We start from the raw sequence: 23,178 nt of genomic DNA on the forward strand, positions 1-23,178 counted from the left end.
CTGCTACCGATCACACATGTATCCCCTGTCCTGTGGAGATCCTGTGGAGAGGGGGGGGGGGATACATGTCTTTTGCTCTGTTTTGCGCCTTCAGGACCAGACACCGTTTAGCCATTTTTAGCACGTGTTTGTTAAATGGCTATAACTTTTTTATTTGTTGGGCTAACGACGTGATTTTTACGACGTTTTTTCCGTAGATCTTGATGGACATGTGTCTTTTTTCAGCCGTACTAACTATGTAACTATGTAACTATGTAACCATGCAGGTTTCATTTTTTATCGTTTTTATACACACCTTTTTTGTTATTTTAGAATTTTTATTCATAAAGTTTGAAAATAATAGTAAAAAAATAAGCTTTTTTACATTTCAGCTATTTTTTTTTGGGTAATAACATAGTTTTACCCTAAAATAGACGTTTTATTTGTGACCGTCATTGTCTACCGTAAATTGTAATATATTACATGTCTATATTAGGGTAATTGGGTCAGCGCTAGCGTTACAACAATGATTGGCGGGGGGGGAACGTTTTTTTTTTGGGGTGGGTATTTTATGTATATTTATTATTTACATTTTTTTTGCACTTTACTATTTTTTCATTACTATGGTCTGTTCCTCAAAGGTCAAAGAAGACCTTTGGGGAACTTTATATATTTTTTTTCTCTCTTTTACACCATGTTTTTCCACTGTAACTGGAGCTGCACAGCAGCCCCAGTTACAGGGGAAATCAGCCCTCTCATAGTGACGATTGTCACTAATAGGGCTGTGCTGGGTCTAGTAAGACCCAGCAGCAGCCTGCCACTAACGGCACCCGGCGATCATGTGACCAGTCACATGATCACCGGGAGGAATAGAGACAGCGACGCTGCTGCTGTCTCTATTCCTGTACACAGCACGCATTGAGCGCTGTGTACAAGTGATCAGAGAAGACAGAAGCAGCGAAAGCTGCTTCTATCCTCTCCTCAGGGTCCCCGGCAGTCACTGACAGCCGGAGACCCGACATTCAGCTGCCCGATCGCGCGGGCAGCAAGTTAAAACCCGAGCCGTAGAAAGTCTATGGCTCGGGTTTTAAGGACCCTGACCGCTGGCCGTAAAAATACAGCCAGCGGTCGGGAACCAGTAAATGGCAGAGCGGGGAAATACCTCCCTGCTCTGCCGTAGTGTTCAGTGGCGTCCCGCTGTAGCAGCCATAGCGGCTGCTAGCGGAGCCTCCGGCCATGGTGGGGGCCCGTGCCGGCGGACGACACGGGCCCCCTCATGCCGCAGGCCCCGTAGCAGCCGCTACTGCTGCTACGGCGGTAGTTACGCCACTGATCCCAGAGAAGAGCTAGTGTACCACAAATTGCTGAAAAAGTTAAAGGTGCAAACGTTTATGTATGTGCGCCATGAGATGGCATAAAGAATATAAATGTGTCTAATATTCCTAGTGAGTCTCACCAAAAATATTCTGCCATGTGCACAAGTTTTGCCAATGCCTAGACTCATTTATCTTAGTACAATAGAGAAAAATCTCCCCGTGTGTAACTCAATGTATTTCTATGGCTACGACCATTACATGACTTGAGCAGCTTCTTATCATTACATGTCCAAAGCCACCTTATATTTGAGATAGTAGGGCTAAGATTTTGCACAACCCTCAAAAAAGCTGCCTCTATTTAATGTAGGTGGCATGTTCAGGAAGGAGGCCTCTAAGAACATGGCCATCCATATCTTGTCCTCTATCCAGCACATAAGATATCTAGAAAATATATAGTCAGGACATGCAATATCTTCATCAACCTATAATGCAGGGGGTTCCCAGAATATATTGAAGAAATAATATTAAGACATATTTTTATTCCTGTGAAAATTGATATACAAAAATCCTGTTTGATGATGCCGGTTTGCACTACAGAAATTGTGTCTGCTCCAACTGCATAACAGTGCAGGTATTTCTACAGCAACATCCTTCAGCTTGTCTATCTGCCTTGCTCGTTCAGTCTCTGAATCAGCTTGTGCACTGACATCAGCAAAGCTTGGGCAGCAATGAGTGTGAGGGGGGGGGGGGGGGGGATACGCAGGCGTATTGTATATGGGTGGGGAGGGGAGAGATGTTGAGCAGAGCAGCCTAAAGCATCCTTATTCACCTTCTGTATTGCCTGCTCTGCCTCTCCTAGGAAAGATATTAACCTATTCCTGCCTTACTGCAGACACCACCCAGTTAACCCACATCTCGTCCTCTTCTCCAGCCTCCATTCAGCATCCCAGTCTCCAGAGAAGACACACAGGACCAAGAGAAGAGAAGACCCTCCTGCAGAAAGGGTTTGGTTGCTCTTTTTCCTGGTCCTGTCTCCTGGTCCTTCCCCGAGCATCATGTCTGTAGGGGGAGATTTTGGAAATCCACTGAGGAAATTCAAGCTGGTATTTCTAGGAGAACAGAGCGGTAAGTGCCGTCACTTTATCCAATGTACCCGTTGCTTTTTCTTTTCATAATAGGCTTATTGACTAATACACTGTATTTACAGGTAATAATATATATCGTTTTTTCCTGCATCCTCCAATTACAACCATAAACTGGTAGATGTGATTTCTGCAGGTCTAGGGTCCATCACCTTCCAACCCTTCATCATCACTGAAAATATTTCATCTTCATCTAGGCAAAGCCCCCAAACCCATTTATAACCAGAGAGGGGCACACAGGTGAGGTTTTAACCCCTCCCACATTAACGCAGAAGTGTCGCCCCACACTGATTAGTCCGTCTTGTAGCTATTTATGAGGGCAACTAACATACGACTACAATTTCAATTCAGATATACATTTTTTTATTTGGTTTATTTCCAAATGTATCATCATTTCTTCCCTGGTTAGTCAGCGTAAAGGGTTATCGGGATGAAGAGATGTCTCTGTAGGAATTAGCTACCATATATACGTATGTTATGTTATACCAGTCAGACCATTATTTAACATCATATTTACTTATATAAAGTCCAGGCCTGATGATCCTGTTAGAACCTTCTGATGAGACAGATCTCCACAATAAATCGATTTTATGTTTTTACAAAAATGAGAAAAATAGAAAGAGTTAAAGTATCCTTTGGATCGTCTGATATACACAGTATTATTTTATTACACAGCAGGTTGCAGGCTTCCTATGGTATAATGTACATTTTTTTTCAGTTGGACACACCCTTAATGACTCCTGGGATATGTACAGGAGACACAGACGGCTCCCCTGTCATCTGTAGAGCAGGGGAGGATGTGTTAGTCAAAGGCGGTAGAGATGTAAACATATATATTATATATATATATATATATATATATATATATATATATGTATATATATATATATATATATATATATATATGGTTTTTTTTGGGGTTTTTTCTGTATTAAAATGCTGAGCAAAGTCCACTTGACCTTCCCATACATGCAGCAGTGAATTACTGCATATTTACTGATTCTATCAGGATGAAGTAGAGAACAAGCTGCTGTTTCAGGGGTTATTCATTGAAGGATCAATACATGTTAACCATCTGACATGGCCGTATACCAATGGCCTCAACTCAACAGTGACTGCTGTTTGGTAAACTATGTCTATGATTAGCGGTAAATTACAATAGTGATTATTAACTCCAACTTTCCGAAGATTTTCAGACTATAAGACCTTGTAAGACATGCTATAATACATTAAAATGTTTTAAGACTTTACAATGATTCAGCCAAACTGCACAAATTAGCAGTTGGGAAGATCATGTTTGTGTGGATTATACCATTGTTTTGGCTCTATGGAAATCTGTTCCATCAGTCTATGAATTTATTTGACTTACACATTACATATTACATTATTATTTAAGAGCTTTACATAGGGAGCAAAACAAATTAATTTTTCTCTAATACATAAAAATGTTACCCTGGGGACGGGGCTGGATACTGGTGTACGTAGACCCTTAGGTGATAGAGTCACAGTAACACACCTGTCTAATGCATCCTTGGTTTGACAAGTGCACACCATGTTTACCCAGATCGGCATGGACCCCCAAAGATCAGGGGGTCCTGGCATCCACAAAGGCTTGCTTGGTGTTGATGACAACCCTGTTTTGGAATCTTTATATTGAATTTTTAAGAGGGGTCAGGTATTCCCACCTAAAATCATCTCAATAGCTTGGGCCTCTCACCCAAACACCTTCTGCATTGCTTTGAGATTTTCTTAAAGTTGAAACAAAGTGCCATTGATTTCAATGAAGCTGAATCACAACAAACACATCAAATATTTTATGTGAAACAAATCTCCAAACAGCGCTCTATAGGTTCAGGAATTCACTACAGGGCACCATGAAAGCCATGATTTTATTTAGGGAAAGTGGGGGTCACTGGTAAGAGCTCATAGACGCCCTACTGTTGTCATCTACTGATATGTCACAAAATTATATCACTTGTAGTTCCCCTTTAAAGAGGTTGTTTGCATTTGACAGTCCCTTTTTGTTAGAAAAGTCCCCCAAAATTAAGGAAAGAAGTGAGGGGTCCGGCACACGATAAAATGTAAAATTGCAAGGCTGTTTATTGGTATCACATAATGGTAAAACAAGTGTTTAAAATCCCGGGCAGAAAACGCTTACGCGTTTCGAACTTCTCAGTTCTTAATCATAGCCTATGAGTAGGAACTTAGATGTTCAAAACGCTTAACAGCCTTGCAATTTTACATTTTATCGTGTGCCGGAACCCTCACTGCTTTCCTTGGATCATTGCCTATTTCCGACGTAGATCTCGTGCCCGAGAACCGACCGATGATGGGGCGTCTCTACTTTGCATGAGTAGTGAGCGGACCAATTTATTTACTTTTATCCCCTAAAATTAAGCTGAATACAGAGCGTCCCGCTGCCGCGACCTCCAGTGATCAGTGGTTATATGCAGGGAATCCCTTCAGCGAGTTCTAATTAATCTGCAGCGCCACCACAGGAGAAAAGAAGCATTACATGGTGATCATTGTAATCAATGCATTATTCATACTAAGGCCCCATGCACACGACTGTATATTTAATTCATATTTACGGACCATAATTACTGACCCATTCATTTCTATGTCCAACGGACAACTTTCCGTATATTAACGGGAAGGTGTCCGGGCCGTAGAAAGCTTCCGTAAAATATAGGACATTTTATGAACTGTGCTCCCATACTTTATAATGGGAGCACGGCCCGCAAATGCGGACGACTGTCCGCGGCCGGACGTGTCCGTAATCACGGACAGTGATTACAGGCACGGTCGTGTGCATGGGGCCTAAGTCTCCAGAGACAGAGAACATCTTTGTACCTAATTAAAGGAGGTCTTAAATGAAGTCCTTCCCTCTATTAAGTCAGAGTGCCCTAATAGAATATTAGAAAATAGGTTTCCAAAACCAGACCTTTACGTTTCCTTATGAGGAAGAGGCCTTAAAATTCCTGTGGTTGTACATTAATAGCATTCAGTGTGTACCTTTAGGTAGTCGCCACCAATAGGAGGTTGAGTCGAAAGAAAAAACATAGTAGTCTCATGGGCTTTTGGCATTAAGAATATTGCCATCTTTACATTCCCCATAAAGCTTCAGGTCAGAGGTGACATCTCTGGACTAATAGTTAGGGGGTTTTTGACCCCAGGACAGTCGTTGTTACTAAGGGCCTTTATGAGCAGCTGTTGAAAAATGAGGCCTGAAGAATTTTCGTTTTAAAACTGAGAATAGCAGTGAACGTGGGAATATGTGTACTGTAAATTGGTGTAACCTTCATTGTTGTGTTTTATGAAGAACATAATGCTATATACTGTAATGTTGTAACAATGTACCATAGCATCTAACAGAGCCTATGTGCAGCATATAATGACTGCAGCTGTATATTCATCATCCCTACTTATATAGGCCACTATATTCCACAACACATACATGGTATCCATTCATCTCAGTCACTTCTACAAATGTCATTTTTCAAAATCATGCACACATATGCTGGCCTACTTAAAGGGGTTGCTTGCTGTAGACAATCTCTATCCATATGCCTTTTTAGGACATAGTCAAAGAGCGTCACTTCCTCTAGAGGACCCGGCTTTGCCCATTGATTTCAATAGGTGTGGTGTAATATTTCATTTTCCCTGGTGGGCTTCCACAACTGATTACAGTCCGTCCCGTGGTGACCTGTCATCTAGCAAGGGATGGTTCAAACCAGACAACCCTTTGAACTGGATATTAGTAGACTTATCAGTATGTAGGTATCGCAGAAACACCACACAAATTTAATGATTAGAAAAAAATCTCAATTCTGATGTTTTCCCTGCGAGGATTAAAAGATAATATTATGGATAAAAAAAATACAAAGGTCCAGTGGTTTATCATTCACACCTCCTATGCAAATGACATGTCCTTCACCTCAGAGTCACGTCTTGCATTGTTGCATCCCAGGATGCTTTGCAATGTTGTCTGTAATCTCTAAACAATTCAGAATTCACTGGCTTTGAATTTGAGGGGATCTCATAACGCTCAGTTTGCTACTGATCTGCATTTCTATACAAGAAACTTCTAGACTGGACTAATAAATCTGCCCAGTAACTAAAACGGGTTGTTCAGAATTTAAAAAGAACATGGCTGCTTTTTCCATAAACAGTGCCACACTCTGTCCACAGCTTATTTATGATATTGCAGCTCAACCCCATTCTTTTCAAAGGAGCTGGACTGCGATACCACACATAATCTGTGGACAGGTGTGGCACTGTTTTTAAAAGAAAGAAGCCATGTTGTTCTCATCTGGACAGCTTCTTTAAGACATTCAAAATGGTAACAGGCACTAGTAGCTGTTAAGCACTGATAAGTGGTACTAGTAGCTAGAAATCACTTATTAGTACCACTAGTAGCTGGTAAGCACTAATAAGTGGTACTAGTAGCTAGAAATCACTTATTAGTACCACTAGTACCTGGTAAGCACTGATAAGTGGTACTAGTAGCTAGAAATCACTTATTAGTACCACTAGTAGCTGGTAATCACTGAACAGTGGCTCTAGTAGCTGATAATCACTGAACAGTGGCACTAGTAGCTGGTAATCACTGGTAAATGGCACTAGTAGCTGGTAATCACCGGTAAGTGGCACTAGTAGCTGGTAATCACTGGTAAATGGCACTAGTAGCTGGTAATCACTGGTAAGTGGCACTAGTAGCTGGTAATCACTGGTAAGTGGCACTAGTAGCTGGTAATCACTGATAAGAGGCAATATTAGCTGATAATCACTGATAAGTAGCACTAGTTGCTTGTAATCACTGATAAGTGGCCCTAGTAGCTGATGACCAAAAGAGGTTGTTTGAATTTAAAAAAAAAAACTTTAATTTAATCTCTTTAATGGAGCTGAGATGCAATACCACACATAATCTGTGGACAGGTGTGGCACTATTTTTGAAAGAAATGAGGCATGTTTTTCTAATCCAGACAACTTCTTTAACACATTCAAAATGGTAACAGGCACTAGTAGCTGGTAACCACTGATAAGTGGCACTAGCAGCTAGTTATCACTTATTAGTATCACTAGTAGCTGGTAATCACTGAACAGTGGCACTAGTAGCTGGTAATCACTGACAAGTAGCACTAGCACTAGTAATCACTTATTAGTATTACTAGTAGCTAGTATTTACTGATAAGTGGCACAAGTAGCTGGTAAAAAATGATAAATTGCACTAGTAGCTGGTGATCACTGATAAGTGGCACTAGCAGCTGGTAATAACTGATAAGTGGTACTAGTAGCGGATAATCACTGATAAGTGGCACTAATAGCTGGTAATCACTGAAAAGTGGCAGTAGTAGCTGCTAATCACTGACAAGTAGCACTAGCAGCTAGTAATTACTTATAAGTACCACTACTAGCTGGTATTTACTAATAAGTGGCACAAGTAGCTGGTAATCACTGAAAAGTGGCACTAGTAGCTGGTAATCACTGAAAAGTGGCATTAGTAGCTGTTAATCACTGACAAGTAGCGCTAGCAGCTAGTAATTACTTATAAGTACCACTAGTAGCTGGTATTTACTGATAAGTGGCACAAGTAGCTGGTAATCACTGAAAAGTGGCACTAGTAGCTGGTAATCACTGAAAAGTGGCAGTAGTTGCTGCTAATCACTGACAAGTAGCACTAGCAGCTAGTAATTACTCATAAGTACCACTAGTAGCTGGTATTTACTGATAAGTGGCACAAGTAGCTGGTAATCACTGATAAGTGGCACTAGTAGCTCGTAATCACTGATAAGTGGCGCTAGTAGCTGGTGATCACTGATAAGTGGCACTAGTAGCTGGTGATCACTGATAAGTGGCACTGGCAGCTACTAATCATTGATAAGTAGCACTAGCAGCTGGTAATCACTAATACATGCCACTAGTAGCTGTTAATCACTGATAAGTGGCACTAGTAGCTGGTGATCACTAATACGTGACACTAGTAGCTGATAATCACTGATAAGTGACACTAGTAGCTGGTAATCACTGATACATGGCACTTTTAACTGGTAATCACTGATAGGCAGTACTACTAGCTGGTAATTACTGATTGGCTGCACTAGTAGCTGGCAATAACTGATAAGTGTCACTAGTAGATAGTAATCACTAATTAGTACCACTAGTAGCTGGTAATCACTGATAAGTGGCACTACTAGTTGGTAATTACTGATTGGTTGCACTAGTAGCTGGTAATCACTTATTAGTACCACTAGTAGCTGGTAATCACTGATAAGTGGCAATAGTAACTGGTAATCATTGATAAGTGGCACAAGTAGCTGGTAATCACTGATAAATGGCACTAGTAGCTTGTAATTACTGATAAGTGGCAGAAGTATCTTGTAATCACTGATAAGTGGCACAAGAAATTGGAAATCACTGATGAGTGGCACAAGTAGCTGTTAATCACTGATAAGTGGCACAAGTAGCTGGTAATCACTGATAAGTACACAAATAGCTGGTAATCCCTGATAAGTGGCATTAGTAGCTGGTAATCACTGATAAGTAGCACTAGTAGCTGGTAATCACTGATATATGGCACTTATAACTGGTAGTCACTGATAGGCAGTACTACTAGCTGGTAATCACTGATAAGTGGCATTAGTAGCTGGTAATCACTGATAAGTAGCACTAGTAGCTTGTAATCACTCACAAGTGGCACTAGTAGCTGGTAATAACTGATAAGTGTCATTAGTAGCTGGTAATCACTGATAAGTGGCACTAGTAGCTGGTAATCACTGATAAGTGGCACTAGTAGCTGGTAATCACTGATAAGTGGCACTAGTGGCTGGTAATCACTCACAAGTGGCACTAGTAGCTGGTAATTACTGGTAAGTGGCACTAGTAGCTGGTAATCACTGATAAGTGGCACTAGTAGCTGGTAATCACTGATAAGTGGCACTAGTGGCTGGTAATCACTCACAAGTGGCACTAGTAGCTGGTAATTACTGGTAAGTGGCACTAGTAGCTGGAAATCACTGATAAGGGGCACTAGCAGCTGCTAATCACTGATAAGTGGCACTAGCAGCTGGTAATCACTAGTACGTGGCACTAGTAGCTGTTAATTAATGATAAATGGCACTAGTAGCTGGTGATCACTAACATGTGACACTAGTAGCTGTACTACTAGCTGGTAATCACTGATTGGTTGCACTAGTAGCTGGCAATCACTGATAAGTGTCACTAGTAGATAGTAATTACTTATTAGTACCACTAGTAACTAGTAACTGGTAATCACTGATAAGTGGCACTTATAACTGGTAATCACTGATAGGCGGCACTACTAGTTGGTAATCACTGATTGGTTGCACTAGTAGCTGGCAATCATTTATTAGTACCACTAGCAGCTGGTAATCACTGATAAGTGGCACTAGTAACTTGTCATCATTGATAAGTGGCACAAGTAGCTGGTAATTATTGTTAAGTGGCACAAGTAGCTGGTAATCACTGATAAATGGGATTAGTAGCTGATAATCACTGATAAGTGGCACTAGTAGCTGGTAATCATTGATAAGTAGCACTATGGTGAAATAAAGACACCTCTTTTTGATATCTGGATAACGTGTGTGCTGCGGTCTCTCTACCTTCTTGTGTCTATTTTGGAGTTGTTTGGCTGCGACTCGACACTGCCTGCACCGATTTAAATCTTTTCCTGTTTAAATTCTCCCTGTGAATGCTCTCTGGGACTGTGATGCGCTGCTGATCTCTTTCTTTTGTCATGAATTTTACTTGCTGGACTGCTTCAAGAGGCTGTCAAAATGACTGGCAGCACATTATTGTGACAGCTTCTCTGAAAAGTCAACTCATAGAATATAGGATCTTGCAAAATGATGACTGCACTCTGCTTTAAGGGCCTGCAGGGCAGCAGCAAGGAATTTGCTTTATTTGTACCTTCAGGCTTAATATTAGAATGTCTTCATTTTGTAATTTTTTTTAAATTATTTTAAAATGTGTCCTCAGAATCAAATATGAGACCAGAATCTACTGTATATTTATTATCATAGGCAGCTTTTCATGGAAACTGTTTGTCAAACAATAATTATTAACTCCTTAAACAGATATCAGTTGTCATGTAACAAGCTCCTCCCACGTGGAAAATGGAATGTTCGTCCCTGTTAGCGACATAGCAATAACATCTTACATCAATATCTAACTCTACTATGCAACCAAAACCTTGTATGATCACTGCTTCCCCTTCATTCCTTATCTGCACCTACTCTTGTTGAAGTGAATGGGTGGAGGCTTTAATACTCTGAACCGCCACTACAAGTGCGTCGGCGATTCACAATACGAGCAGTGACAGTAATTAAGGAGAAGCAGCGCTCGTACGAGCGCCACTTCTAAACAGCTGATCTGCCGGTGTGCTGGTTGTCGGACCCCACCGATCAGATATTGATGGCCTATCCTGATGATAGGCCATCAATTTCTTACGACCCCTTTAATACTACGCAAGAAGGAACATAAACTGCTCACTGTTAATTCTTAGGCGCTCTTAGATGTTAAAGGTTGAATAGTGGAAATGTTGTAGACATTTTTTAACTGCCATCAAGCTGTGCATGTTTAATCCCAGAGTGCACCAATTTCCTTCCTCGGTAATCAATACTTAATGAGGTCTTCAGCTGAATTCATATGGTTAATGGCTTCCAAATGAATCTTCCGCCATCTTCTCTCTCCCTCTTTCCATCTCGCTGTTGCTACATTTGTTCCCTTTCCCTGCACTCTCCATTGAAATATTTTTTTTTTATTTAACCCATAAACAAGCATGACTTAGGGTATGTGCACACAGGGCAGGTTAGCTGCGGATTTTTTGTAACGGATTTCATTGCGGAGAATCCGCAGCGTATTACAGTAGTAGCAAAGTGGATGAGATTTCAACAAATCTAATCCACACACAGCAGAATAAATACACAGAAAAGAAGTGCGGAAATTGACTTACATTGCGGATTCCCAATTTGCAGAATGTAAATTTCTCTTGTGAAAACGTTGCAGAATGTCCGTAGAGAAAATACAGACGGAAATTCTGCAGTGTTTACGCTGTGTGTGGATGTACCTTTAAACACACGGTTAGGGCTCATTCACACCTCCATATTTCTGATCCATATTAATTCAGTTTTTATGCATTGAAGAAAATAATGCCAATACATTTAAATAGTTTTATTCACATTTACATCTTGTAATAGACACTTTTTTTATTTGCATTGCATTTTATTCAATACGCAGCATGTTCCAAAAAATACGTATTAGTACCATTATTAGCCTATAGAAGTCAAAAGCTTGAGTTTAGAAAGCACGTTCCGTTTTAGCATAGTTTACATGTTCGTATTTGTTCAATTTTTACATCCGTATTTAAGCAACATTGCAATAACAGCAAAAAAAAAAACGCTAAAGGTTTAACAAAATATAGAACAGAAACACTATGGAAACAAAAACAAAACAAATTGTAAAAAAAAAACTATTCATATTGCACATCCGAATTTGATCCATATTTTCATATGGAAGTGTGAATGAGTCCTTAGAGGTATTATAATAAAACAATAAATAAACTACAAATCTCATCATAGCTCCAATATGGCTTGTCAACCAGCTTTCCTAGCAATATTCCGAGATATGGGATTTATCAATACAGAACTAGGCTGAGATTTCTCAGAAACAGATTCAACCAAGAAATACCTGAATAAAATTTAGAAAAACTCGAGAGAAAAAGACAATTCAAGGGCTTCCTTTACTGGCGATTTTCTGATTTTAAATGGAAGCGCCCTTTAAATGTCCTTGTATGATGTTTTCCCAGTACAATGGCCTCCTCTAATATTCATCTCTAAACAGAATAATAATGTCAGGTAGCTGTTGGTTTCCTGACAGCTAGGCCGCTCCTGCAGACAGTGCCGGTGTTGTTATAAGGGAGCTGTCACTCATCCAGGCCAGACATGGAAAGTGCTTTGTGCAAGATACAACGGCTGCAAAGTGATCACCTTACTCTGGGATGCAGTTCACAGAAGGACACAGAGTCTTTGAGAAGAATCCTAATGACTTAGTTCAGTCTGGGATTAATTGTTGGTGGAAACCTTAGTTCACTGGATAAATTACTCTCCCACGGGTGAACCTGAAGAAATGAATTTTGGGATCCAACACTTATAGTTATAGGAACATATAGATTTTGTATCACTTACACTTGAGTTTATAATGGATACAGATGACCGACCCAGTACATATAGTGTATCAAGTGCTTCTATACCGTGCTCAGCCTTTCCTACAATGTAACTTCTTATGGAGCCGAAAGAAAGATTTCATTAAGGATATTTACTCTGAGGGTTGTTCTCCTGCAAGGTCTCTGGGGAAAACTAGAAGAAAGGCTGAAAGGTCCCTTCTGTCTTTGTTGCTATGTTACAATACAAAAGAGACGAGCGCCTGTCAGACCCTTTCGGTCAGTTAAGGTTGTTGCTCTGTAGAAAATATATTGACGTTTCATTTTAACCTAATGAATACTGCAACTAAGTAGCATTTCATGTGATCTTCAAAGCAAATTTTCAGCATTTACTCCTTAGACAAGCAGGCGTGATCCAGGTTTAAGGGGTGAGCAGACACAGGGAAATCATATTCCCTCCAGCAACTCTTCCTGGCACTAGTAATAGAATACAGGCAGTGTTTATGGTAAGGTGTAGCTATAGGGGGTAGCAGTCACACATGGGCCCACCATGGGTCTCCAATGATACATACAAGAACATCAGACTTAAATTCACTGAGTGTTTGAAATACCTCGTTTGTTTTCCCTAGTAAGGTTTTGATTAGTCACTGGTTTATGTCTTTAGGGATATATACTGTAATGTGACGATATCACTGTATTTTATTCAAAATGCAACCTGCTTCTGTTTGATACACAGTGCAGACTGCAGTAATGTCATTGCTTAGTACAAGTGCAAATGCACTAACATTGCCACTATTAGCTCTGTGACCTGCTGGAGATCTGAAATATATAAATTAACTCATAAATTTGTTACAGCAGGATGTGGAGCTGGTATCCAATAGTTTATTGCTATTATGGATTTTTCTATTTTATTATTTTTCGTTACTTGGATCTTGTTATTTTTATATATATTTTTGTGATTTTTATATATTTTTATTATTATTATTTATAATATTTTCGATATTTTATAATTTTATTTATCCAAATTTGGTAGCACTATTTGGATAAATAAAATTATAAAATATCGAAAATATTATAAATAATAATAATAAAAATATATAAAAATCACAAAAATATATATAAAAATAACAAGATCCAAGTAACGAAAAATAATAAAATAGAAAAATCCATAATAGCAATAAACTATTGGATACCAGCTCCACATCCGGCTGTAACAAATTTATGAGTTAATTTATATATTTCAGATCTCCAGCAGGTCACAGAGCTAATAGTGGCAATGTTAGTGCATTTGCACTTGTACTAAGCAATGACATTACTGCAGTCTGCACTGTGTATCAAACAGAAGCAGGTTGCATTTTGAATAAAATACAGTGATATCGTCACATTACAGTATATATCCCTAAAGACATAAACCAGTGACTATACAAGAACATCAGCACTATGTAGAGTCAATATGGAGGTTTGGATACTCGTAGTTGAAAATACATCCAAGCCTAACAGGTTAAAGAGAGGGGTAGACTTATTTCTATTTATCTCATTTAGACAGGTCTGCGAAGCAGATCTAAAAATTATGATTTTGATTAAAAATCCTCTTTAAAATTACAATTTCACAAATTTATTTCAATCTTGATGGTACAAAAGCATATAACAAGCAGCATTCCAAATATACAAGGCCTTCCTCAAGCCATAAGTAATCCACTACCACATAACAAGTTCATATATTTAACAGTAGAACTTGTTCAATACATAAAGATATTACTTTGTTACCAATTACAATTGGACTCCGCTGCATGTGCACAAAACTCCACATTAACAGCGACAGCGACTATAAATATTCAATAGAGGTGTTAGACCGCGTCCAGTCCTGCGCACACGGTCCCACACTGACAGGACTCTATGAGTTTGTATGTGTTTCTATCAGTGAGATACTTTTATTGGTGGGTGGTATGTGACTTGTGATTCGACCCTATGGTATGGTCTGCTCTATGATGTATGAATTTTGATAAATTAATTTTTTACATCAATTCGAATAATCTGTATCAAATATCAAGTTGACACTTGATTTTGAATTTATGATGCTTTTTAATATAATTGTATCTTTTATTTTAGATTTGTCAACAGGGGGTAGAGTAATTTCTTAATTGTTATGTCTATATAAACTTGATATGTGGTGGGTTACTTATGGCTTGAGAAAGGCTTTGTATGGCCGAAACGTTGCATTACGTTATAGCTTTTTCTACCTTCAAAATGGAAAAGTTTTGAAACTATACCTTTGAAGAGGATTTCGGTACCTTAGATTCTTTGGGGAAATAATGGTGCCTCCCCTAAGTTGCACGGACAAGTAAAGTTGAAGTGGTGCAGAGGACTCTATTTGTTATGTTCATTAAAATAAATTAACTAAATGAATAAATGTAACAATATGTAGAGTATGTAACAAAATGTTAGAGTGAACCCCATATAAACATAATATTTAGATAAATTGGAGTTTAATTGATTGTTACTGATCATTTTAATACCATAGATGAAAAGATGAACAATCTGCTTAAATGGTCATATCATTGAGAAAATCGTTATGTTGGTGGCCACTCCGAAACACAAACTGCTGCCCTAACAAGTGATATACTGTGCACAAAGATTTAACATGTTGGTAAACACATCAATTGAAGTCCCCTAATAAATTCTTACCATTGGAATTACTGTCTTTAATTAAAGGGAATCTGTCACCAGTTTATCAATACCCTATCTCCTAACTAATCAAATAGGAATTTTACTGCTTATAACTACAGTGTGATTTGTTTTAAAAAGTTATTATTTGCAAAGTTATGAGCATGTGCTGAAGAATCAGGCACATTGGATTTGAACATACTGGATACTATGTTCCCCTGGGAAAAAAAAGCACTGCCAGTGGTGTCTGGCAGTGGCTTATCTCTTTTTCCGTATTGAAAGAGACATGCTTGCTCTGCCAATCCAAGCTTGCAAGTTTATGTGGGTGTCAGAGGGAATAGTTATCTTATCGGTATGATAGAATAGCAAAAAACGGGATAAACGGCGCTGCTTATGTAAAGTACGGTTTATTGGAAGGGATGCTACGCGTTTCGGCGCCGGACCGGCGCCGAAACGCGTAGCATCCCTTCCAATGAACCGTACTTTACATAAGCAGCGCCGTTTATCCCGTTTTTTGCTATTCTATCATATTACGTTGGCATCTCCACGGGAGTTGCGTCTGGGATTGGCAGCAGCTTATCGATACAAATTACATGCCGGTAATTTGCCACTGAACAGGTGAGCATTTATGTACCTTTTGCTCCTTTAAACTATTGATTCCGCTACTTGGCGCCGTGTCTTTTGCTCTTTTCTCTAGTATCTTATCGGTATGACCAGCATAACACGATGCATGCTCTACAGAAAAAGCTCTTGATCTGCACAACTTCTTCTCTAGTGCACTCCCAATCAATGCAAACATATAGAAGCAGTAGCAGCATGGAGGATATCATACAGCACTGCTGAGCAGTGTAGCTGTCAATCCAGCTCTAGGGTGAGATAAAACACTTACTAGAAGCAGCAGAGGTAGCATGGAGGACATCATTCAGAAGTAATGAGCAGTGTAACTGTGAATCCAGCACTGGGGAGAGATAAAACACTCACGTCAGTGGTCAGCAACCTTCCACAGTCAAGCTGTTGTGTAACTACAATTCCAGCATGCCCTGACCACCTTTGACTGAAATAATAAAGTGTTTGGATGTTAGGGCATGCTGGGAGTTGTAGTTTCACAACAGCTGGAGTGCCCTAAGGTTACTGACCCCTGGAGCAGCATGGAGGACATCATACAGCAGTAATGAGCAGTGTAGCTGTGAATCTAGCACTGGACTGAAATAGCACTCATCAGAAGCGGCAGCAGCGTCTCTATGTGTCTCTCTGTTTTTCTCTCACTCTGCTCCTACGCTTCTGCTCCCTCCTCTTTCCATAGACTTCTATGGGCAGCTGTTACCTGATCCTTCAGTGAACTGATAGTGTGTCTTGACAAGGCAGATTAAGCCCTTCCCGACATTTGACGTATCCATACGCCAAAGTCAAGTAGGGGAAGTATTGAACAGGCTCACGGAGTGAACCCGCTCCATACGATGCGGGTGTCGGCTGTTTGTTACAGCCGACATTTCAGAGCAGCGAGCGGCATCGCGCTCGAGCGCGATCCGACTCGTTTAACTCGTTAAATGCTGCGGTCAATAGCGACTGCAGCATTTAAATTGTTAAAAAGTTGGGGGCGACCCCCTCTAAAAGCTCATCGCGCCCCCCCCCGCAACGCAATTGTGGGGGGGGGGGCGATGGTTGCTTTGGCTGCCTGGGGGCCTAATGAAGGCCCCCAGGTCCGCCATCTTTGTGCACCTATTAAGGGCTTAATATTTGCCTGTCAGAATCACGATATACTGCAATACATTAGTATTGCAGTATATCATGCAAGCGATCTAACGATCGCTGGTTGAAGCCCCCTAGGGAGACTAATAAAAAAAGTAAAAATTAGCTAAATAAAGTTTTTTTTTGTGTTAAAAAAAATTAAAAGTTTAAAAAACCCCCCTTTTTCCATTTTCGCCCTAGAGCATAGTAAAATAAATAAATAAATAAACATAATTGGTATCGCCGCGTCCATAAAAGTCTGAACTATTACAATATATCATTATTTAACCCGCACAGTGAACGCCGTAAAAAAGAAAAAATTCTAAACGCCAATATCTCAATTTTTTGGGTCACCTAATCTCCCACAAAAAAATCAAATAAAAAGTGATCAAAACGTCACATGTACACCAAAATGATATTATTAAAAACTACAGCTTATCCTGCAAAAAATAAGCCCTCATACCATTTAATCGACGGAAAAATATAAAAGTTATGGCTCTAGGAATTTGGCGATACAAAATAAATTTTCTTTTTTACACTTAGGTTTTTACTTGTAAAAGTAGTAAAATATAGGAAAAACGATATATATTTGGTATCGCCGTAATCGTAGTGACCCACAGAATAAAGTTAATATGTTCTTTTAATTGCACAGTTAATTCTGTAAAAACGGCGCGCAAGAAACCATGGAGGAATCGCTGTTTTTTTCATTTTTTTTCCCATTTCCTAGTACATTATATGGCAAAATAAATGCTGCTACGAAAAACGACAACTCGTCCCGCAAAAATCACGCCCTCATAGTACTATATAGACGGAAAAATAAAGACGTTATGGCTTTTGGAAGGTGGGGAAGAAAAAACGAAAATGAAAATCTGAAAAAGGGCTGCGGTGGGAAGGGGTTAAGCAGTAAATTCAGAGTGAGTAAACATTTAGGAGTGTTTGGGGGCGGGGAGAGGAGCCTGATGAGTTGAGAAAGAAGCATTTTTCTTTAATAATATATATTACAAAGTTTCTTATATTCGCTTGTACTATTGATTTAAGCAAAGTTTGCTGAAAGGTTAGAGATCATTTAAGAGTCCAGTAGGTGGTCCTACTCAGTGAATGACAGTCTTCCATGTAGGAATATGCATACAGAAATAACTGCCAATCCCTGAGTAGCCCCGACCCTTAAGGCCATAAAGAGTCCATAATAAATTACAAGTTATAATGAATCTTTTTCCATGAAACTTTATATTAATCCGCTCAGCTCCTCCTGCTCTATAACATGCTGCCTGCATAGCATACAGTATGTTCAACGTGACAGGTTCCACTTAAAGCTTTGTGCAAATGTTTAGGGGGGTAAAGTGTGCTGGTCAAGTCTCTTGAGTCTTATAGACACATTCTTCTAAAAAACAAAAATACAAAACGTTATCCTTTGTAATTGAAAAGAATGTAAATTACAATGTTTCTAAAAAAGTAATGTGAAATAAAATTCTAGGAAAAATGTATGTGCGCGGTTATTATAAGCTGTTTAGTTGTTAAAAATCTAATTCAGCTATTTCTCAATTATATCCCTTTCTGAGCAAGCTCTTGACCTCCAACTTGGCCCTTATTCCAGCTCCTACAGGGGTTGTCAGTAGTTTTTCCTTGAGTTCTGAATGCACATTGCCTATTTATACTGGAGTCGTGGATGTATCATTGCACAACCACAGATTTGTCATTAACTAGTGGTTCTTATGCCCAGTTGTGCATGGCTCCCCAGCTATTTGCAACTGCCAGTACTATTCTGTACCAACACCATGGAGGTCATGTCATTACTGGAACCCGGTACCAGGATCAAAAGCATATGACTAACTGATGCCTGGCTGAACATATCACTGGCATTGACTACCGAGTCAGGATCATAAAACAGGCGTGTTATATACTGAATTTTTTTAATTTATTTTTTTATTTGTTCTTGTTACTTATGCATTTAACATTTATCTGTATTATGTCAGTCATACCTTTAATAGACGTTTTTCTGTAAGGGTATATTGCCTCTCAGTACTGCACTGCACAGGCACCATGTGGTTTAAGCTGCGGCTTTGCTGGATTTGCATTCACGGTTTTGTTAACCAGGAACATTTTTTTTGAACGACATCAATGGAAAACCAGATAACAGACCTCTGTGGTAACTTACTACTGCATATGATAATATTCAATATGGCTCAACATCACCTGTAAAAATGGTTGGGGATACAACCACAGACCCCATTTTGCTTATGCAACAAGTATTTATACTGCCTGCTATGTACAGTTATGGGGGAGGGGGTCCCTGTTAAGGATCATCCTCTATAAGCCGGTGCTAAGAGCCGCTGCAAAGAATAGTTCGCCCCCTAAAGCTATGCCCCGTGCTGGAAGCTTCAGTAGCCAAAGATCCATTGATTAGTTCCCATAATGGGTGCTGCCACCAGACTGGTGGTTGCCCTAGTTGTACAACCCTTTAGGTGCAGAGACCCCAACAGAAACCATGATGAGACCCCAAAGCAAAGTCAGAAATGCCCCCTCCATTCAACATGTTAATCGGAAATTGAACTTTAGTAATGCAAACAGCAGTAAAACTATTTTTACTTTCGTAGCAACAAAAAGATGGAGAACATCACCATTTAGCAGGTCTTCTAGATTCAAGGCTAGAAAACAGAAAGCCACCAGAGTGTTTATTCCCCACAAAAGGAACAACGTTTCTGCACCTGAATGGGCCTTCTCAGTTTCTTGGCCAAATAGCAGCATCTGAGGTTGCAATGGCTGTAGTAACACCTATTTTCCGTGATAAGAATCCCGAGGGGCCTTCAAGTGCACATATGGCACATCCCAATAAAAAAGAGAATTAAAGCGGTTGCTATCAACACAACCAATTTTGCCTGTGTTCTGTTTACTGTAGTAAGACAATTGTTTTCTCATATTACAGTTGGAAAGACGTCTCTCATCACAAGGTTTATGTATGACAGTTTTGACAATACATATCAGGTAAGTGTGACACTGAAAATGTATTGCGTACTGTGGTCTCAGTTATGATGATGCAAAAATCAATCCCATCTAAAATTGACTCAGGTGAATGGGTCCGCAAATGACTAGGCAGTTGTTTCGATTAACTTTCTTTACTGAAGTGACTGCGGCAAACAAGCTGTAGTGCAGCAGCAACAGCTTGAATATATACAGTATATCTAGTCAGTCTGTTACGCCTAGCAACAATGACAACAAGGACACTACAATGCTTTGGAAAGCTATTCTTTGTATAAAAACAGTCTTTTTCAACTAAACTGAAGATAATACCAGATTAATCCAACGGGACAACTCAGGCCTCACGATATAGTCTGGCAGGCTTCACTCTTTACCTCGTTGTGTTATGCTCTATGGACAACAGGTTCTCTTTTTTGGATGTTCCCATTCGTTCTGCAATGCAGCCACTATTTTGATGGAGACCTCACTGTGGCGCTGATCTCCACTCAGATTGCCGGTGTTTGGCCACCTTTTCTCCTCACTGATGCTCAGTGTACTCACTAGCCTGCTCCTTTGCACACAGATTTGTCCGCACATAGCGTCTCTGCAGACAGTTCCCACTGGCTAATTCTGGAAAAATTCTCCACACTCATGCACTGACTAGAAACACTTCCCACACCCACTTCTTGTCCGGCCAAATGTTCTTCCCTAAAAAGAGTCTCTCCAACGACAGTGAATCTTTTGTAGGAAATAGTTATTTGACTACTGTGGCTTAAGGCCCCTATTACACAGACCAATGACTGGGCACACGCTCGTTCATGGGCTGATCTGCTCTTTTATGCTGAATTAAAAATCATCATTGTAGGCAGCACATCTTCCTGTGTAAACACTGAAATGCGCTGCCGACATGATGAAAATGTATGGGGACGAGCGATCGTAGTAATCTGCACTCGTCCCTATACATATCCAATTATTGATCCGTGTGATAGGAGCAAACGTGGGCCGATCAACGAGCTGTCTCGTTGATTTGCGCTTGTTTACACGACCCATGTCATGTGTACCCTTAGATACAAACAAAAAATGCAACGCCATGATCTCCCCATTTTGTGCATTGCAATTCATAGGGTAAAAAAGTTTAAAAAAAGGGATTGTATGTTATCCTCTATTAATTGCTGAAGGCTCCATTCCTCCCACCCCCCCCCCCTGCCTTCTCCTGAGCTTAGACTATGAGAACAATATTGTTGGGAAAATGGGTCTTTATATAAAACCAGTACCTTTTCCCTGCCTTCTTTTATGTAAGTAGGAGTCTTAGGCCAGCCTCAGACAGCCAATGTATGGCCAAACTTTAGTGTCCATCTTTTGGACGTAACACACGGACCTTGGCAGTTCTATTAAAGTGAATTTAGATCACCAAAGAATACTACGGCGATCTGAGACCGAGCTGAGTCTGAGCGTTACATGTCATCCATTCTTTGTCTATTTTGTCTAGGCTACAATTGGAATAGACTTCCTGTCAAAGACAATGTATTTGGAGGATCGGACGGTGAGTATATTTCTTTCCACCCAACCTTATACTGTTGAATGAAGCTACAATGAGAGATAGATCCTTACTGACTAAGACCATGGAGTCATAACTCTTGTGTTATTCCAGCATAGTCTATTGGATGGAGCCTATGATTCAGCTCGGCTATAGGGTAAAACCAAAATCTACAACTTAACAAGCAGTGATGGTAAAAAAAACATGTTTACTAAGTAGTCTAAAGGGTGTCCTACTGAATATATATTTTTTTCCTGTTGCTAGTAGAGTACTAACACAGTCCGCAGCACTGTACAGAGATTGTCATCACTTACATCACCCTCTGTCCCCAATGGGGCTCAGAATCTTAATGAGAAACTCAATTTTTGTTTGACATCAGTATTTAGCACATCTATCTAGAGAAACATAGAGATCTTTATGACACATTTTTGTTTCATAGGAAATACCCACAGAGCTGCAAGGTTATAACTTGTAATAGCTTTGTAATGAGTAGAGACTACATTAGTTCTCACAAAACATCCAATAAAAATGGTTCTAGATAAATGGATTTGGTTGAGTTGCAAAAGAACTTTGATTCCTTCAGGTGGACCCAGGAAACTGTCTTTGACCACTTGGATATTAAATTTAAAAATGTAAAATAAAATATAAAGATATTCATAGGATTATCCAACAGTAAATAAATACTGCATTATCATATAGCAGCACCATCTTCACTTGCTATTTCTTCTATCACTTGTTGTCCCAGGTCAGACTTCAGCTCTGGGACACGGCTGGCCAAGAGAGGTTCCGCAGCCTCATCCCAAGTTATATCCGAGACTCCACTGTGGCTGTTGTAGTTTATGATATAACAAGTGAGTAAATTCTGCTTCTCGTCATGTATGTGCCGCACTGTGTCATCACAGTTTATTCTATGGTATAGTATATACAATATTTACACATAATTGCAGTTTATTAATGATAATGCTGTCTATTAATTCACTAGGAACCAGGCTCAGATTTCCCTGTAGGCACCCTTGGGGGAAGGATGTCTATTAACGGGAACATTTACAAATAAATATACTGAACTGTGTGGACTTATATGTAAATGATGTGCAGTTATATGTTGATCAGCTCCAGTGCTGTGTGAGTGAGAGGAGGACACCCAGAGAGAAGGCTGCGGAGGGTGCTAACTGTTCTGCTTTATTTTGCAACAGTAGACAAGTATTTTAGGGCCATACATGACTTAACCCCTTAATGACCGGGCCATTTTGCACGTTAATGACCAAGGATTATTTTTTGTTTTTTCATGGTCGCATTCCAAGAGTCGTAACTTTTTTTTTATTACGTCGACATAGCCGTATAAGGGCTTGTTTTTTGCGGGACGAGTTGTATTTTGTAATTGCACCATTTTTAGATGCTTACAATATATTGATTAACTTTTATTAACTTTATTTTAGGAGAGAATTGAAAATAAGCAGCTATTCCAGCATTAATTTTCACGTTATAAATTTATGCCCTTTACTATGCAGCATAAATAACATGTTACCTTTATTCTACGGGTCGGCACGATTACGAGGATACCAAATATGTAACGGTTTTATATGTTTTCCTATGTTTGCACAATAAAAACCCTTTTAGAAAAAAATTACTTGTTTTTGCATCGCCGCGTTCCAAGAGCCGTCATTTTTTTATTTTTCC

General features: G+C 39.6%; 1 protein-coding gene across 1 annotated transcript in view; it reads left to right on the forward strand.

Annotated features, from left to right (window-relative positions):
* Nucleotides 1-2,071: 2,071 nt before the first annotated feature.
* The window catches only part of RAB6B (RAB6B, member RAS oncogene family), a 47,564-nt gene continuing 26,457 nt past the window's right edge, over nt 2,072-23,178 (forward strand). The window contains exons 1-4 of the mRNA XM_075861202.1: nt 2,072-2,420; nt 19,933-19,991; nt 21,454-21,507; nt 22,247-22,352. Of these exons, the coding sequence (XP_075717317.1) occupies nt 2,351-2,420; nt 19,933-19,991; nt 21,454-21,507; nt 22,247-22,352 (289 nt within the window). The 5' untranslated portion in view covers nt 2,072-2,350. The remainder of the gene's footprint in view (nt 2,421-19,932; nt 19,992-21,453; nt 21,508-22,246; nt 22,353-23,178) is intronic.

This window comes from Rhinoderma darwinii, chromosome 4 (genome assembly GCF_050947455.1).
Source record: "Rhinoderma darwinii isolate aRhiDar2 chromosome 4, aRhiDar2.hap1, whole genome shotgun sequence".
NCBI classification, from domain to species: domain Eukaryota; kingdom Metazoa; phylum Chordata; class Amphibia; order Anura; family Rhinodermatidae; genus Rhinoderma; species Rhinoderma darwinii.